This window comes from Mytilus edulis, chromosome 4 (genome assembly GCF_963676685.1).
Source record: "Mytilus edulis chromosome 4, xbMytEdul2.2, whole genome shotgun sequence".
Lineage (NCBI taxonomy): Eukaryota > Metazoa > Mollusca > Bivalvia > Mytilida > Mytilidae > Mytilus > Mytilus edulis.
The window spans coordinates 70847480-70868486 of NC_092347.1; the positions used below are offsets into that span (position 1 = coordinate 70847480).

The 21007-nt window shown below is 32.8% G+C and overlaps 1 protein-coding gene across 1 annotated transcript; it reads right to left on the reverse strand.

Moving 5' to 3' along the window:
* Positions 1-6485: 6485 nt before the first annotated feature.
* Positions 6486-20333, reverse strand: LOC139520434 (sulfotransferase 1B1-like). Its single transcript, XM_071313036.1, has 6 exons — positions 20226-20333; positions 16763-16917; positions 14476-14793; positions 10041-10144; positions 7851-8016; positions 6486-7077 (listed from the first exon to the last, which is right to left on the reverse strand). Exons 1-6 carry the CDS (start codon positions 20243-20245, stop codon positions 6965-6967), a joined length of 876 nt encoding a protein of 291 aa, XP_071169137.1. The 5' UTR covers positions 20246-20333; the 3' UTR covers positions 6486-6964.
* Positions 20334-21007: the final 674 nt, after the last annotated feature.

The following is a 21007-nucleotide window of genomic DNA, read 5'->3' on the forward strand; positions in this document are numbered from 1 at the left end:
CGATTGCAGTCAATGATGATACCACCTTTATTTTCCTTATAAGTCTATTCAAAACGTGTGCACAACTTATCTTTGCTTCAAATAAAGAAATACTTTAAATGACTTGAAAAAGTTTTATTCTGTGAAGTACTGAAACATGTTTAACCTGCAAGATGTCAATACATACAAGATTAACTATCCCTGGAAGTTAACCAATCAAGTTTTCGCCCCTTTTTTCCTGTTTATAAGCCCAAAGACCCATGTAACCCCAAGCTTCTAAAATATTTTAAGAGATATGTCTATGACTCAACAATGAGTAAAATCCATTCATCACAGTTAGCCTTTTAAGTCTCTAAAATGTAAAATGTTAACAATTCAAACAAAAAAAATCATATACAAACAATATACGAAGAACATATACATAAAGATATTATACAGAGCAAAAACCGAAAACCGCCGAATGACCGATTTCCAAAAGGCATATGGCAGGGTTAAACCTGTTTTTGGCGACCCCTCCTAAAATGGGGACGGTAGTGCTACAGTGTACAACATAAAAATAAACTATCAAAATTGATTAAATTATTCTGAAGGGCTTAACTCATAAGTTCGTCACAAAGCACCAACAAAACTGACATAAAGCACAAACGACACATAATATTTTATGTATGAGAGTACTCGCAGCTTGTTGAATGTCAATAATAACTAATAAAAAAATATATATAAGGCTACGATATCAATCACATACAACACCCAATGGATTTAGTTAAAGACGTCATTGACAGTAAAAACAAAATGACCCTGTGTAAACCAAAATATAGGTTTTACTTAATTGATAACAAAAGGAATATGTATCCAAAAACATCTTATTACAGTGTTAATTGGTAATTACGTTTTTAAATAAGTTTATTTAAAAGGATCGATCAGTTTAGCATCTGGATCGTATGTTCATTTCTGGGCTCGGCAAAAAAGATCACCATAAAATATTAAGCAGGGAAATTCTCATGGCTTGAGAAATATTAAGACACATATATGGATTGACTGATGGCACATTAAATTAGATTATACTTTGACTTCTACCTTCCGGAAACGAGTGCCAAATATAGGCATCTGTTTGACTGTGTTTACTGTGTTGGATGAATAAATACAAAGCCACGTCCGGTCAGATTTGAAACGTTGCATCTGATACATTGTTTAGGCTGGGTTTCACCCTTTGTTATACTAAGAAACTGTTGCAGCAAAAGGATTGTTATTGTACCAAGTCAGGAAAATGGCCATTGTTATAGTACCAAGTCAGGAAAATGGCCATCATTATATTATAGTTCTTTTCTGTATGTGTTACATTTTAATGTTGTGTTTCTGTTGTGTCGTAGTTCTCCTCTTATATTTGACGTGTTTCCCTCAGTTTTAGTTTGTAATCAGCATTTGTTTTTTTCTCAATCGAAATATGAATGTTGAACAACGGTATACTACTGTTGCGCTTATTTACAGGTGGAAAAAAACTGTCTACCTCGCATATTTCATTGACAGTAAACGGTCTCGCCATTCAACCTGATCTTCCTACATCGCAGGATTTACTTTATTTGTTGTTTTACAAAATGTAATTGTTAAATTTTATTAAACCTAAGTATGACTCAAAGATATGCCTCTGGGATTTTAAGCAATCAATAATCTTTTAAACAATCAAATAAAAAAGGTACTTATCGAAAAAAAATTAACTGAGGGAATTATAATCACCACTTAAAATGTGTTTGTACAGATTCGATGATGCCTAAGATGAAGATCAATTATGTTTTGTAACTTTCATCGTTTAGGAAATTTGCCAAAATGTATACATAGATTATCACTTAATTATATGTGAAGTTATTATCCTAATTTGAGTAACGGAACATGTCAGCAGGAAGAGAATTATAGTTGTTTCACATAGGAATTAGGAACTAACTGTAATTTATTTTAAGCTTGGACTTTTAGATTTTACTGTTTAAAATTGAGTATTCCTAGCGACGCGTAGCAGAGCTAGGTAAACGGATATTTGCGACAGCAAAATCAAGTTTTACGAAAACCAAGCTTAAATTACAATGCTGTGGATTCTTTAATATTCTTTGGATACCAATTTTAGCGGATTTCGTGGATAAAGGAAAACCACAAATTTATGTGTTCAACGAATTGCCAATTATCTAAAGGAATAAGTGAAGAGTTTGCAAAAACCACGAAATTAAATATCCACGAAATTGCAAGTTTTCCTAAAACCCCGAAAATTGGTACCCACGAAAATAAATGAATCCACAGTACAATTATCTCCATTCTAATGAAGCATATACAAATAAATACAATTTGATAAATATTTTGACATAAAATGACATAAATGCAAAAGTCCGCGAAACTGTTGCATGGTCTTTAGCAACTAAACAATGTGGTGTCATATGTATACTCACGATGACATTGAACGTATTCATAAAAGAGGGACGAAAGATACCAGAGGGATAGTCAAACTCACAAATCGAAAACAAACAGACAAACAATAGTACACATGACACAGCATATATAACACTGAAGAATAAGCAACACGAACCCCACAAAAAACTGGGGGTGGTCTCAGGTTCTTCGGAAGGGTACTGCTCGTCATGTAGCACCAGTCGTGTTGCTTAAGTTATAACAAATCCGGTAAAGGGTCTTATTCGGTAGGTTATATTTATGAAAGGGAAGGGGATTGCAGTTACGACGTAAGGAACTTTTCCGATATCATCTGTGAAACGGTTATTCCATAACGGTCAACTAACTCGTGGTGGCGTCCGTAAAATTTACGAAGGAGTGATTTTAACTTCATCATTTGGAACTCTTGGTTTAATAACTTCCTTGTTAGCAGTAACCCTTTATCGAGAAAGGTATGATAGGAAATAAAAGCACTGGAATATCGTATCAATTGGGAAATATATACTCCATATGCAGGTGCTGCTGAAATGTGTTTCACTTGGAAACGGAAAGTTCACAATTGGAAAGCTGAAATCATCTCTTTTGTCGTAAAGTTTTGTTTTCACCCGACCCTCATTGTCAATTTCTAGATGTAAGTCAAGATATGAGGCTGACTTAAATGTATCCTTGTGCCCTTTATCTCGAGTTCGATTAGATAGATGCGTTCAACATAGTCACCAAATTTTGAATTATTTAGTGAGAGAACATCATTTATATAGATAAACTCATCATAGATACCAGGACTAAGTTTTATATATATGCCAAACGCGCGTTTCGTCTACAAAAGACTCATCAATGACGCTCGAATCCAAAAAAGTTTAAAAAAAAAAAAAACCAACCAAATAAAGTACGAAGTTGAAGAGCATTGAGATCCAAAATTCCTAAAAGTGTTGCCAAATACAGCTAAAGTAATCTATGCCTGAGGTAGAAAAGCCTTAGTATTTCAAAAAATTCAAAATTTTGTAAACGGATAGCGGATAGTAAATTTAAATGATATTGCTAACTTCTTATCTTTCTTCCTAAGAAGTTCCTGTATGAAAATAGCCTTATAATAACAAAGAAACAAGTCGGCAAGAAGAGGGGCACAATTGGTTCCCATTCGAATGCCAACCGTCTGTTGAAAAACACGTCCTCCGATCGTAACAAATATGTCAGTCAAGAAATCAAGCATCTTGATAATGTCAGATTCAGAGAATTTTTTGTTTGAACCAGAGTGATCCTTTACAAAGTAGGATTTACACCTCCCTAAGACAAGATACTTGTATTTACGTTGGACATTTTTTTTTTATGAAACAAAGCAATACCAACTCTTTCAATTTGTCTTTTAGTTTGGAATGTGGAATACTTGTGTAAAATGTCGAAAAGTCAAATGCTTTATTACTATTGCAAGATAAAAGAGAGTTAGATTGTATGTACTCTAAAAGGTCTTTGTAATTTTTTATTATCCACATCCGATTCACGCCACCTGTAGAATACGCAGTTTCACAATAACTTTATCCCAGCTTTGATTGCTGATGAAATAGATGTAAATAATTTAGAAAGAGGTTTAGTGGAGCACTTGGAAGACCCAGCTATATACCGTTGAATAAAGTTTATGTATCCAATACAGTGAGGGAAGATACAGTTTTTCATCTTCGGTTGAAATTCCGAAGAAACATACACCTATGATTATCTAGGATTTCCTTTTTGGTAAGTGTCGTGAGGGTATATGTTGAGTTTAAAAGTGAATTCTAAATACCTAATTCGTTTATCAAGCAGTTAATGTAATGAGTTTTAAACACAAAAACGATGTTGGTTTGGACTTTATCTGCAGGGACAACAACATATTTGTCATGGAGGTCGGTTAAGTGTTTTGCAACATTTGGGTCGTTAAGGATTGACGTAGCATGGGCATGGTTTCAACGTAGACAACAAGAAGATTTGGAGGCTCAAAATGTGCGTTTCGTGTTTATTTTATAAGGAGAGATAACATACCAAGAAAAATCGGATTTCAAAATAGCGGCTTCCTTAGTTACGGACTGGTAAAAAAAAGTGTTTGTCAACGTGCAATGAAAATTATCGTTACAAACGAATTGCATTAGAATGTTGATTAAACAATTGGAACAGGTGGACACAAGTTCAACAAATAAAACGGATGTTGTGTCAATAAAATCAACCGAAAATTGGTTCTGGAATGACCAGGAAAGACTAAAATCTCATAAACCTATATAAGGCTCGCATAGATCCTAAAATCACGATAATGTTTAATGTAAGAGTCATTACCAATACCGAGAAATGCAAATAGTCAATGACAAATAATTCTGGGATTTTTGATATTACGTAACTTTCAGCATTTTCACTCCTTCCCGCTATTCCCTAAATTATCGCCATCTTACTTTCGTTTCTCTCTTCCTGACAACTACTAGTTTACAATCAGTACAACGGTATTCCGGGCCAGACGGAGACATCGGAATAGTAGATTAACTCGAAGTGGGATATTGTGCAGCAAAGGCAAATGCACCAGCGACTTTAGACATGTCCTTATCTACGCTATCTTGAACCATCAGTGAAGATCCAACCTGATACATTTTACACAAAAGAGGACAGTTAAATATAAAAAAAGTTATACTATTAGACTGATCAGAACAATGGAAGTATAGAAGTATTATGTAGCCACACTGTTTCCAACGATCTGTTACAGACCGATACATTCTATCAGGTACAAAAGCAACTGCGCGAACACGCAAGGAGTTCATAACTAGATTAGTCAATGTATCTTGGACCCATGTTTTATCCACCAATTTCTACATAAAAAAGGTCTGTACCAAGTCATAAATATTGTCCATTCGTTTGATGTGTTTGAACTTTTGATTTTACCATTTGCTTAGGGAAATTCCATTTATAATTTTTCTCAGAGTTTGGTACTTTTTGTTATTTTTGTTTTTGTGTTCTTACTAGACAAAATCTAGTTTATATGTACAGTGTAATCAATCTTAGGCCGCGTTCACACCAAATGCTATGTACAGTAAACATATTTACAATTAGTTTAATGTAATATACACTGGTTTCACATTAAATTTGTTCACATCTATACACCTTGTTTAACTACCTGTACATAAGATTTGTTCACACTTGTAAACTATATGTCATTTAAATGTTTATTACGTAGAACCGAATGAAAAATTTTTAGAAACTTTTTAGCAGTTAGGAAACGACCATTTGACCCAGAAATGAGGGTGGGGGTGATGGACTTTTCTTTGAAAAATATTCTGATCCCCAATTTGATAAGAAAAATTGTTATGGTCATACAGATGATTGACAAAAAATATTCTTAATCCAGAGCTTCCCCATACATTATAGTGTTAAATATAAAAAAAATATTTGATTGCTAGCATCGAAAAAAAACCGGAATAAAAACGTAAAATCGTTCCCGCGAAAAAAGTCTGACTTAGAACCCCCCCGGCCCCCCTCTCCCACTTTTAAGGGTAAGTGGTTGCTCCTTTATGAAAGCCATTTTGATGATTTGCATTAGAGTAAAGATACTAAAGATGTCTCGGTTACGCATTAGAAAACGTACGCTGCATCAGCGTGCTTACAGACGAAGAAAAAGGATTGAGATGTTGAGGATCACTATAGTGCTATCTTTTCTGTTGGTTTCTTTTTCTTTTGTTGGTATTTTTTCTCCAAGGAGTATTTGGCAAAAAGAGGGAGTAACTTTTTTTTTATATTTCTAAGTGTATCTTAACGGATCTGAGATACTACACAAATAAATCAATTTACCATCCAACTTATTTTAGTAATGCATTAATTAGTGAATCGTTGTTTGAGTAAAGACCAGTGGCAAATGTTTCCGTGTACGTCCAGTCGATTCGGGGAGACATTTTCAAATGAATTATTTGTTCGGAAATGATGATGCTTTGAGTCTTAATGAGGGGTTAATAAAGCTACGTTAAGTATTTTTTATAATAACTAAATGTATCAAGTTTATACAAATTTTATTTAGAGAACTTTATCAATAATTGTTATAAATATCAATTTATTCAAAAATAGTTTCTTCTTTAAATATACATATGGTAAACTTAATGTTCTAAATGCCTAGTGTTGTGTACACAAGTCCTACATTGAATATCGACTACATGTAGACAAAACATGATTTAAACTACATCTAAACATTGATAACACAACACCGAGTTTAGTTAGATCAATGTGAACACGGCCTTATTCATTTTATTTATTAAATCTAAGTATTTCAATGAGAAGCCTCCTGTTCTACTGACTGAAAGTATTTAAATACAGATATAAACCACTCAAGATCTAGAATAAACTCCTTGCAGAAAGAAGAAAAAACAGCGTATACAACATTGAGCATATCCAATCTTCTTGGTTAAACATTCGCTTTACTGCATGATTTGAAAATTGTTGACAAACAATATGTAAATCAAATCGATAAAAAGATTGAAAGTTGCGACCATATGTCGTATCGCAAATGCCACAATCTACACTCAAAGTTTATAACACGCATTCAAACACCAGTTAATTAAGCATTATATGTGAATTGAACATCGCATCCTTTCATTTCTTGCTCATACATTTGGTCAAATTTTTCATTCTGTGCTACTGTAAACAAGTTTTTCCAGTCTCCAATTATTCCTAAAATTAAAAAAGTCTTCAAAATATATCATTCAATCTTTAGGATAGGGAATCAGAACTTCATTTCAACAGTATGGATGACGATTGTATCTTACTATATTTATAATTTGGAAAAAAAACATTACGTTATTAAAACTGTTCGTAATGTCAAGTTCTTTATCATGAATGGTCGGCATAAGGTTTGCATTAATTAATGTATCATCGAAGAGCTGCAGTTGGCAAGAAAAGACACAAAAGACAAAACGACATGACTATTTTACCATGTAAAACTTAGAACGGTTTTGCTAAAGTTGATTTCTAATCCCTTAACCCCACCTTTTAAACTATAATTATCGAATAAAATACACAGAATAGGGAAAGCTGATCCTTAGTTTCTTCCTTAAAAAAATGCACGAATCTAAGTAATCGAATACAATATATCGGAAATAACTCCAGACAATTTTGCATTTGCACCTTTTGACAATGTTGTGAATTATTTTATTGTTTTTGACTATACATATTGCAATTCTTCTTAACTAATCTTTATTTATGCAAGATTCTTTATTGTTTCGTAACAAAACCGTTCAAGGTACGAAAAAAATTGGGCTCTTATATTTTTTTTTAAATCTCGCCACATGATCAATGTGATGATCTTGGTTTTAGTGATTTTCTTTGTTAGTCATATACCGTGTTTGTTTTTCATTAATATTATTGTAATACAGATCGTTGGAGTTTTCTCTTCCAATGTTTACAACTTTGTCGTAACCATGTCTCTTTATTTATTCATACATTACCTTTTCGCCAAATAACTGTTTTACCAGAATTTATTGTTGATGGTACATCAGTCTTATTATTCTTCATATTTGTAAAAGAACATTTATCGGCGATGTCATGGATATATCTATCGTCAGCTGATACACCAAGAAACGTCGCAAGTTCCCGAATTGTAGGAATAGTAGCCTTGAAAAGATGAAAATACATGTATGACTATGTATACAACGTTTGAATCGTCATTGTTGTAATTAAGTTTTTTTCATTCCAAATCAAATATGCACCGTTTCTAATTTATCGATAACCTACCGATTTCAATGCACGTAAATACCTCTGCCACTTTTAAATCCATTTACAATACGGATAAAAATACGGATTTTGTGCTGTTAAAGATTATATCTTTAAGGATTCAAATTTAGGAATATATCTCCCCTATGTAGTACAGCTCTGATTCCTTGTCCGACTTTGGCTATACCTTCTTGTCCTTTTTGGTTTCAAGTATTTCCTCTTTTAAATGTGTTTGGATTTTCAATTATTTTGACCTCGAGCATCATTGAAGAGACATCGAAATGCGCATCTGGCGCAGAAAATGATACCGTTTTTCGTAAAAATACGGAATTGTGCTTTTAAAATTTGCTATGTTAACAGTTTGACAGTAACAGGTCCTATGATGTGTTTCTATTTTTACAATGTAAGCACGGTGGATGTATAATGGCATTCTTACGTCTAGACTTTAAAACGTTTGGGATCATGCGTTTTTTGTATTTTTTGATAACTTTCAAAATATGCACAAAATTTTTTTAAACCAATATAGGATATGTTAAAAATACAAAACGATGTTCAATATATATTGAACGTCATTTACGAAAGCAATAGGATGGTCGTTACTTTGTTCTTGAAGGAAAACAAATAGAGTACGAAGTCAAAAGCATAATGGGCCTTAAATTTTAAAATATCAATGATGGTCCGAGACCACAATTAATTCTCAGTGCATTTCTTTTAGAACATAAATGTAAATCAAAAAAATCCCACCTGCGATTTCTCAATGAAATTTTTACAGTATGTTGTGTTACCTTTGGGACGAATTAGATTAGAATTATAGAAAACTTCATCGGCTCTAACTCAAAATATGGACAATTTTATGTTTAGGGCGTCTTGAAATCTTTTGACAGCTTCCGAAGTGCTAACTTGTAACCTTTTTCAGCTGGACCAAATCACTACTTTCCTTTAAAATTCTGGACCCAATTTTTTTTACAGTGTAATTTCACCCCCCCCCCCCTACTTGCAATCTGAGGCATAAAACATGGAGAAATAAATCTGGAAGGGGTATAAAAAAATATTGGCAAGTAACCCACTGTCAACACTAGGGACTATCTTTGTGGACAACGAAAATCATGGGACGACAATTGTGGTCTCTGACCTGATAATTCATTTCGACATAAAATTGCTGATTACTGGGCTGGTGACACCATTGTCGTACGTTGGTTATTATGTGTCTGTTATTTGTATCGACTTTTGTTGTTCTGTTACATCACTGTCTCAGGTTAAGGGAGGATTGGGGTCCCGCTAACATGTTAACTCCGCCACATTCTGTATGTGTCTGTCCCAAGTCATGAGCCTGTAATTCAGTGGTGGTCGTTTGTTTATGTGTTAGATGGTGGTTTTTCGTTCCATTTTTGTACATAAATCAGACCGTTAATTTTCTCGTTTGAATTGTTTTACATTGTCATTTCGGTGTCTTTTATAGCTGACTATGCGGTATGGGCTTTGCTCATTGTTGAAGGCCGTACTGTGACCTATAGCTTTTATTTGTTTGTGCCATTTTGTTTTAGTGGAGAGTTGTTTTTACTGGCAATCGCCCCAATTCTTTTTTTTTTTATATATACTAGTTGATAAATGTGGTCTGGTTTGTTTTTATGATTACTGTTATCCTGTTCGTATTATATACATGTAGAAATCTACTTACGAATTCATACGAATATATACAAAATTAATCAACAAATCGCAGGACTTAACAAAAATATGACAACAGAATCAAGTTCAATATTCTTTTTTTGGGGGGAGGGGGGGAAATAAGGGTAAAAAGTAAAGCAAAATCGATTAAAGAATATGGGTTGTTTTGTTATATACAAATAACTCAACTACCGACTCTTTGCAATTACAAGTTTTTAATCATTTCTGTAATGACTAACTTTTTCATTACTTTTACTCACAGTTATTAGATTTTCGAAAGTGATCGGTAATATATTATTTCTTTTTTGAGATACTGCTTTCTCGAATTCTTTGGTAAAACTAAACCATCCACCATAAACAGAATCTTAAAAAAATATATAGAAATTAAAAATATGTAGAAATTTTCAAAGAAGAAAGCAAATATTCAGAAAAAATGTGGAAAGCAAGTAAAACATATAAAGAAATCATAAGTATTTGACAGTAGTAGCATATCTGTACAATACATCAATCACATATCTGTACGAATCTTAAAAATGTGAAATTACATCTTACAATGTATTTTTTCTTTCAATTGTGTTCATATAGTATTTCTTTTTTTGTGAAGGCTGTTGAAAGTCTTTTTACCATTACGAGGAACATATTCCTTGTATATAGTCTAGTATAAAATAATACTTCTACGCTTTTTTATCTAACGATGTGAGTTTTTTCGAAAGAAGCTTTGCCCTCCCTTCAAGTATTTGCTTTAATCGCTTAACTTTAATTGCTTTTGCTTTTTTAGAGAATATCTTTTTAATAAATTCTTTGAATTGAAAGATAAATTTCAATTTATTTTTCATAATTGTGATAATTTCTTTCTCTTTACCCTTTCTGGCACAAAACCCCTCCCAATGGGAGATAATGAATTTTTAAAGTTATCATTGCATTAGCTATAGTTTGCAATTGTGGAATTTGTCAAAATATTTCAAAGAATAGCATCATGTTCACCTCATGATCCTTTTTTCTGATATTTCCCTAGCTGATTAAGTATATTATGTAGTGAACACTTATAAGAAGTTACACACAGCTTTCGATTACGTCTCTTTCAAATAATGTAGTAATATAATAACAAAACCTGTGGCAGCATGATTGTAGATTTAATGAATTGGTAAAGATTTTACTAAATGCTATCACAAGGAAATAAATAAATGGAATTAGTGTTCCTCTGAAAAGTTTTTAATAACAAGTGATGTGCAGCTTGTGCAGTGACTTTTGAAAGCTACATGTAAGTTTAAAAATTTTCATTCTTATTTTCCCCGCTTATTGTATATGGGTTATGTTTATATTGGTGTACTTCAATTGTTGCGTCTGTTATATTTTGGATGAAAATCATATCGCTAACATAGAGAGTGAGGCAAGAGTGAATTTTCCTCTGTTATACTGCTGCTTTCAGTGTATTCTAGGAATTTCAAAAAGTCGTGTCTTCCTTTACTGCTTATGATTTTAATGTATGCAAATGTTTTTATACAGTGTCTGCAAAAAGAGTTATGAAAGGTATCATGGTTTCTTATCAGAAGTTAAAGTATGTTAAGATTGCTTTTTGTAAATGCAAGCATTGATTAACACAATGTTATATTCATTAATATTGATCCATTTTTGAAAATGGACTTCTGTACATGTATATATTAACAACTAGGAAACACATGAATGACAAATGATACAATTTTAAAGGAGGAGGTTTGAGTTGATAATTACCACATATTTGTGTGCCATTCTGAAGTCAGGACAAATGTAAGTGGTTGTTCTTTGTGCTATCTAAATATGTGTTTGTTTTTGAGGACTAGGGGACGGGGGTTATTGTTTTATTGTTGAAAACAGATCTAAAGAGGTTCCTGAATTTGGACAGGTACATAATCATATGGCTGATTTAGCCATTGTTGTAAATATTAGGCCCATCCCCTTACTTCTCATTCACTGTAATATCACATTGATGAATAGAAAAAAAGTACCATTAAAATCGGTTACATGATATTAAGTTGAAAAATATGAATCAACAACAGTAACTGCAAAAGCTCAGAGTATACATATTTTTTTAGCCTTTGGTATATTTTTCATGTTCATCAATTACACTGACTTGTAATGATTTATAGCATCGTTATTAAAGTGATAATTTAAATTAAAATCTACAGGACAATGATTCATTTGTGAATCATTTGCTAAAATAATGAATTACACATGTAAAGGACTTAAATAATGGTGCTCAGGAATAAAAAAGTATAAAATTTTATTATTGTCTTTCGTTTTGCTAAATTGTGCTTTGTCTTTATGCCTTTTTTGTCTTTGTTGACATATTTGTTTGTTTATAAGTGATTGGTATTATAACTCACTGTTAAATGCTGTACTCCTATTATCTTTCTATTATGTCTATTATTTTGTTTACACATTGTTGTCAATATAATGGAATTTTATGTGAAAGGATGCATAACGGACACACACCGGATATGTAACGTACAAAAAACGGACACGTACCAGACAGAACGGATGTCTAACGTACATTCAACGGACGAGTACCGCATAAAACGGACACATAACGCAAGCGTACCGGATAAAACGGATGAACAAGATATAAGGAAAAATCAAAGGCGACAATAACAATACATGTAAATCGCATAAATATTCAAAATGTTTCTGTGTAACTGGTTTTGGTTTGTTCTTCAAAATTCCGCCAAAGGGCAGTGTCTGGCCTGAATAAGAACTGCTTGATTGTGTTGACGTGCCTATACTCTAAGATCGATTATGAATAATAAGAATTCATGAACCTCAAGAAATCTGACATACAATGTACCAATAATTGGCATTTCTGTCGCGAAATTTTCAATTGGCATCTATCCGTTTCAGATCCGTTCATCATCCGTTTTATCCGTTATACGTCCGGTAGAAGTCCGTTTCTCATCCGTTCAACATTCGTTTTATCCGTTAAACGTCCTGTAGAAGTCCGCTGGTGAATTTATCTTCCAGACCTCCAACGGATGTATAACGGACACGTAACGGATTCAAAACGGAAACGAAACGGACGAGTACCGTACAAAACGGACGAGTACCGTACAAAACGGACGCCTAACGAACGTTCAACGGACATTTTATCCGTTGGACGTCCGTTCAAAGTTTTGAACATGCTCAAAATTTTCCACCGGACAGAACGGACGTCGACGGATAAAACGTACGCTTAACGGACATGCAACGGATATGGACGGACGTTTAACGGATAAGAACGGACGTCTAACGGACATGAACGGATTGAAAAAAAGTTATCCGTAAGGCGTCTGTTCGAATATCCGGTAAGGTGTGACCAAGGCTTAACAAACTAAAACTGAGGGAAACGAACTAGAATGAAATTCAAAACAGTGTGGCTGTGGCCATTGATTGACACATTAAATTCATCCATTGACTGGGACAATTTAGGTGAACGTTTGTATATAACGACCACTGCTCACTATGTACTTTTTAAAGACACTTAAACTATGGGGTCACCAAAGGTTCTCAACACCTTAATAAAGTAATTCGAAAAAATAATCAAAAATAACACGATGTTTTGATTTATATCAATTATATAAATCAAAACATAAAGGTTATTCCTGATTAATTTTTCGAATTATTTTATAATTAAAGGCGTTAAGAAACCTTTGGTGACCCCACAGTTTAAATGTCTATCGTAGGTTCGTCGTGAACAGTGGTCGTTACAGACAAACGTTCACGTAAATTGTCCCAGTCAATGGATGAATTTAATGTGTCAATCAATGGCCACAGCCACACTGTTTTGAATTTCATTCTAAATATAAGAGGAGAACAACGACACAAAATTAAAATGTAACGCACACAGAAACGGACTAAGCATTAGACATAATCCGATGAGAATAACAATTATAACATCAAAACCAAATACATGAATTTGGGATAGAAAAGTACCGTGACACGTCTTATAGTAATGTGAATTCACACTCAAATATAAGAGAAAACAAACGACACAACGTTAAATCATAACACACACAGAAACGAACTATGATTTAACAATGGCCATATTCCTGACTTGGTACATTTTGTTAAAGAAAAAAGTGGTGGGTTGAAGCTGGTTTTGTGGCATGCAAAACCTCCCGCTTTAATGGCAATGTTAAATATAACATTAAAATGACAACATAACATTACAGGACTACAATACAAATAAATAGGAGAACATATTAGACAAAGGAACACACGCATAATATATACTAACAAAAGGCACCAGGTTTAAAATTCAATACTCCAGATGTAAACTTGGAATTTATAGTAAATAGCAAGTACATTCTATTCATATTATATGTATGATCAAAGTATACAGAAAACCGTGAAAATAATTATGCTACCCAAAGTACTATTGAAACATAAGTTCTATTTTAAAACGGAAGTCTGGTTTATGACTTAAAAGTCCGTCCAATGACAAAAACAATATCCAGACGCCTTTTTTTTCTCCCAAAATAACCCAAACTGAATAATTATAAGAATGGATGATAAATGCGACTATGCATGGTACCGTTAGGACACAGGGGCATAATGATTAATTAATTGTGGAAGGAGGAGAAGCGAGACACAAAATGAGGTCTTCTTGTTTAATAGTATAGATATGTAAAGTTGATAAATATTTATTTAACATTACATTCATAGTAAAAATTAAAAAATAATTACCATTGAGAACGAAGTTGTCAAAAAAATCATTCCAGGACCCAACAGGTACTCCTTTTTTATGCATAAAGTGAAAGTTTGACACAGCTCTATCTTTTGGGTTTCTGTTCAGATATATAATCTTGTATCCGTTTTCCACGTGCTTTGTTGGCAGATACATTAAGGGTAAATGTGTTTGGAAGAATCTTGGACTGTTCCATTGCTCCAGTCGGTCCCAGTCAGTTTGACATTCAAAGTTACAATCATTTAGTTCACCATGGCTGTTATATTCAGTCGTCTGGTGTAACAACATGGATACAATTTCATGCACCCAATGTGTGCCTGATAAATCATTAACAAATTTATACATAAAATTGATTTAAAATTGACATACATACAATTGATTTGTACCCATACTGCAGAAGTAATGGGGGCAATAAGAAATGAAAAGTACAAAAAAATAAAATAATGAAAAAAAAAAACAATGTCAAAAAAACGATGAAAAGACTAAAGTCAGTCTACAAAATACCACGAAGAAAAACAAAAACTGAGCATCATAAATCAAAGGAAAATAAGGGGTGAATTAGATCTAAAATGTCAAACGTTCCTAAATTATGTTTAGTTTAAAAGATTTCAACGTAGTTTAAGTATTTTGAGATTTTTACATGTTCTAATTTTAATAAAACTTTGACAAAATATTAACTCATTTGACCCTTTGACAAAAATGTGAAAAACTCAAAATACTTGAACTACAAGCCTTAACGAAATGAATCATTGACAGACGCTTATTTTGATAATTGAGATTGCCTAAGCTATAATTTTGCAAAAGAATTTTTGGTCCTCAATGCTCTTTAAATTAGAACTTTATTTTGCCTTATCAACTTTTTTTTATTCAAGCGTTACTGAAAACGAAACGCGCATCTGGAGCAAATACACAATTTCAATCCTGGTATTTTTGAAAAGTTTATCTAATATTTCCGTAACAATAGAACTTAATATTTTAATATTTTAATCCCAAATTTATTAATTCACATCATTATACCATAAAACAATGTACATAAAATATGTCTGAAAAACTTCGTATTGAATAAGGAAAGTGAGAGCTATGTAAAAATCAGATAATTAGATACTAAAAGGTATCCTTGTTAAGGACAAAAATCAAACTGTTTTTACTGTGAATCGTTGATAACTATTTTGATATGAGCGTCACTGATGGGTCTTTTGTAGAAGAAATGCGCGTCTGGCGTACTATTTACCTCTTGATGTAAGTGTCGAACTATTTTGTATATTTACCTCTTGATTAAGGTAGAAGGTGCTTACATGTAATTGTCGAACTATTTTGTATATTTACCTCTTGATTAAGGTAGAAATTGCTGATAGTGATTTGTAGTCTAAATTTCAATCTTTATTTATTTTTTTTTAAATTTATTTACAAAAATGTATCGTTTTTACTTTTTTTTTTTAAACGGGATGAAAGGATGGCTCACGGTTTTTACTTTCGGACTTAAGGTTGTGCAAAGTTATCAGATTTTATAATGTTTAGATATGGAAACCCAAATTTTGTATAATAGAATAGAAAATTAAACAATCAAGTTTGATATAAAATATGTAACATTTATAATGTTCTTTCAAATTAAAAATAAAAGCTTTTGTAATGAGAATCTATTATATTTGCTACAAAAAGTAGGAGAGTTCGCTTTACATTCTTTTTGAAAAGGTCCATTATATGACTTATCTTTCCTTAAATGGCGAAATAAAAAATAACTGCATCGATAAAAAAAAATGATGTATTTGTAAATACAGTCCTGAATCATTGACACAAACATACACTTCTTTATCTTGATGAAAAGTCAATCACATTAATTATAGTCAACTCTCAAAATGTGCACATTTCATTACAGATCCAGACCGATTGTTACTGCCCTCCAACCCTTCAACATGAGTTTTATTTAGGTTTATAGTGATTCATATATTTAACAGACTTTTTTTTAATGGAATGACTCTTCAATTGTGTGTGCTTTAATTATTTCAGAATGATGTTTACGTTGGTACCTACGGCGGTCTATGCAAATGGTAGTCATTAAACTTTAAATTGCATTTGTCTTTAAATAAAATTATTACGTTTTTATGCACATTGTCAAGGGAGCGAGCTGATCCAATAGTCAGGCGATGATTTTATTTAATGACTCTTCGTCTGATTTTTTTAATCAGAAAATGACAGTAAGTGTCAAATCGTCATGTAACACTGTTATAAGTGCACGGTACCTTTTGATACTTTTGACCTTAAAAATACAATATATGTGTATATTACCTGATTTCATTGCCGAACACATTAAGACATCTGTTTCACGAGAATTAAAGTTTCTCACTGAGCCCATAAACTTATCTACATCTTTCTTCGTAGGTGACATGTGTGGTAGTGTCATACCTTCATATTCATTGAAGGGGTAAAATGGTCTTACCTTTCTGAAAATAGTTATAATATATATATTATTATCGCTATTTTACGAAATTTTCGTTTGATCTTACTGACTGATTATTTTAGATTATCGTTTGTCATCTCAAGGAAATTGATTTTCTCGCTTGATCCGTGACGCCAAAAGTGAGAAAAGCTCATGCGCTCTAAGTTTCAAGCGATAATTTTTCTTATCACTTTACTGTGCTCAGAAAAGAAACTATCAGTCAATTAGTTTTCAGCACTCTGTGCTGACATGAGTTATCATTGATATGGTCATATTTATAAGTTAACTGTTTACAAAACTTTGGATTTTTGAAATACTAAGAATTTTCTTCCTCAGGAAGAGAAAACCTTAGCTGTTATGGCATAACTTTTAGGAACTTTTGTCCTCAATGCTCTTCAAACTTCGTACTTAATTTGGCCTTTTAAACTTTTTTGGATTCGAGTGTCACTGATGAGTCTTTTGTAGACGAAACGCGCGTCGGCGTAAATACAAAATTTAATATAAGTATCTATGATGTCATTGAGTTTATTTACAACCACTGTGTCGATGCCACTGCTGGTGGAGTTTTGATTCTCCGAGGGTATCACTAGCCCAGTATTCAGCAATTCTGTGCTCACATGAGTTATCATTGATATGGTCATATTTATAAATCAACTGTTTACAAAACGTTTGAATTTTTAAAATTCTAAGGCTTTTCTACCTCAGAAATAGAAAACCTAACTAGGTGTATTTGGCAAAACGTTTAGGAATTTTGGTCTTCAATACTCTTCAACTTCGTACTTATTTTTTTTTTTATTTACTATTTTGGATTCGAGTGTCACTGATACTGTTGTAGACGAAACGCGAGTCGGCGTAAACATTAATCTTGGTGTCTATGATGAGTTTATTCAGATAAAAAAAAAATCTCGTAAATTAACGATAAGCCCCGTTCTTAGCACAGAAGAGTGATATGTGATACCAATCACATTGTTTTAGCGTTTGTTTTTTTAAAAAGAAATGATTCATGTAACCTGCAGATTTATTAGATTTTGGTTTACATTTATCGAACAGAGCGTAAAATAGAACAGCCACAGACACGACATACCCACCTTATCTGAATTCATTTTTTATGACCGTATTTTTCCTATTAGAATCGAAAAAACGCTCAGGATAAAATTCAAATACCACGGCCTTCTCCATATGTAAATTTCCAACAAATCTATGGCTTCCATGAATCATTTCTTAATCAACTACGTTTTTATATTGTGACATTTTGACTGAGCGTGGATTCACATTGCGAGTCATGTATGTCTAGCATCTGATTTAACGTCCCAATTCTGATCGGACGGTCTGTACTCTTTCATTCTGCACAGCTTACCGTACGGTCATCTTTGGAGAAGGTTAAACACCCGGACGGAGGAAGGCCAAGGGTAACCATATTTCTATATTCCAGTCATCCAAGGTAAGGCGAGGGTTGGTACTCACAAATATATATCTTGCATGTGCCGTACAACATCAGAAATTCAGTAAATGTCATTGGTGGCTGTCTGTTATATGTATATTTTTTTTATTGTTGGCATAACTGAGACCGTCCGGATTGGTAACTAATTGGTCTTTTCGGAGCCCTTTATATATGATTATATAATATTTTGAAGCTACCTATCTTTTTTTCAATGTTTGTTTTCTAAATAGAATAAAAGCAAACATTCGGAATTAAAACATGGTAAATAAAGAGTCAATAAACAATATATCTACATTGTCGAAAAAATAAAATCTATGCCTACGAGCGTTACAAACAGGACGATTTAGCGAGCCTCGCAGAGATTTTCCTATGTTTCGTATCGCGTACAAATACATTTTACATTTCAACAATTATTAACACATACTGCAATTTACACCCGGTACTTGAGCGTTAGTTGTTAAAATCCAAATCGGGTAAAAGTTTAGTCCTACTATACTATTAACTTGCTTCTACTAAAATCACTTTTTAATTTCTATTTATGTTATTTTAAATATATAAACTTAATCCTCCGATCTTGGAGGTGTACGGGTTGATAATTTAGTCTTAAACGCATTATTCTTTTATGAAGGTTAGTGACTTTGAGCTAACAGTAAGTTAAAATGCGAGTACCCTCAGATCTGTACCTGTATGTGTCTTTTTGTTGTTCGGATGTACAAGTACTCGTCCACGTCCACTTGTATTTGTATCCATTTGATGAGTTAAGCCTTTTTAAACTAATTTTTATAGTTCGTTCTAATGTTGCACTGTTATACCACTGTCACAGGTTATGGGGAGTGTTGGGATCCCGCTAACATGTTTAACCTCGCCACATTCTGTATTTATGTGCCTGTCCCAAGTCAGGAGCCTGTAATTCAGTGGTTGTGGTTTGTTTATGTGTTACATTTTCGTTTTTCGTTCATTTGTTTTAACATAAATTAGGTCGTCAGTTTTTTCGTTTGAATTGTTTTACATGATCATTTCAGGACCTTTTATAGCTGACTATGCCGTATAAGCTTTTCTCATTGTTGAAGGCCGTAAGGTGACCTATAGACGTTTATTTCTGTGTCATTTTGGTCTCTTGTGGAGAGTTGTCTCATTGGTAATCCTACCACATCTTCTTTTTTATATAATCATGAAACATTTAAACAACCAACAAAGAACGCATTATTATCATTTTTATGGTAATTATTCTCCGTATAAAACCATATTTTGGTGTACCCTGTAAATTTTATAAAATTGTGACAACAGGAACTTAGCAAAACATACATAATTATAAGATGCAATGATTTTTCTATACATTTCAAATCAATTTAGTTGTATGGTTTTTTTCCCCGTTCACTTTAACTCGGAGGACATTTTTTAACATTGGACACCCAACTCGATATTTCAAATAGAATGACCCAAACCAATTCAATGTACACACATGTTTCTTTTAATGAATGTGAAAATTACCTATAACATATTAATTAAAATGGAAATAGATAGTAATTCAGTAGTAAATTTGACCTTTACGGGACGGATCTATAGATATAACGTACTGTGGATTCATTTATTTTCGTGGGTATAAATTTTCTTGGATTGCTGAAAACTTGCATTTTCGTGGATATTTGATTTCTTGGTTTTGACAATCCCTGTATACAAGGCTTTTGAAAATATGTTATTCGTTGAACATTTGAATTCGTGGTTCACATGTACCCACGAAACCCACGAAAATTGATATCCAACGAATAATAATGAAACCACAGTAATTACTTTCAATATTAAGCCTTTTAATGATCATATAGTATTTGTATAAATTCCTATTTTGAAATGAAAAGTATTTGTAAAATTACCTTTTCTCTTTCTCCGCCATTATTCAAGTTTCAATCTACCAAAGCAAGCGTATCAACAATATAGATATTACAATAAAATGTACTTAAAGTGACAATGTCTAAAACTTGATATAACAATCTTGTGTATTCGATATACTTAAAACTTTTAAATGTACCAAACACCTTTTAAATGATGAGTGCAATGAGGTAACTTTAATTTAAAACGTAAATAAAATTATAACACAAGTCACAAGATTTCTAGGTTAATGCATGGTTAACGAGTGGTTATGTAAGTCATTGAACCAGGTTCAACTCACTTTTTTTCTTAAATGTCCTGTACCAAGTCCAGAATATGGCATCTGTGAACAAATAGTTACATCTATGTTTGTTGACGTCTGTTATTGTTGCACTTTGGTGTTCCTGTTGGTGCTTTTTTCCCTTTCATAGATGATGTGTTCGACTCGGTTTTGGTTTGTAACCCGGATAAGTTTTTTTTCTCAATCGATTTATGAGTTTTGAATACCAGTATACTACTGTTGCTTTTATTATGTATATACAAGTCTAAATTTCAGCACAGCAATGTTAGATCTGTAAATGTTTGGAAGCACATGTTTTGTACTTCCCTGGCCTGGACTCGAACTCATGCTACTGATTTATTGTGACCCCAAATCGTCTTGCACTATGCCGGACGTGCTAGTCCAATCAATCACCAAGCCACTACAAAAATAAAGCTTTCGGGGGCTGTATGTTATCTTCCCTCGCAAATTTTATCTAGCGTTGTAATACAGTACATGATAATTATG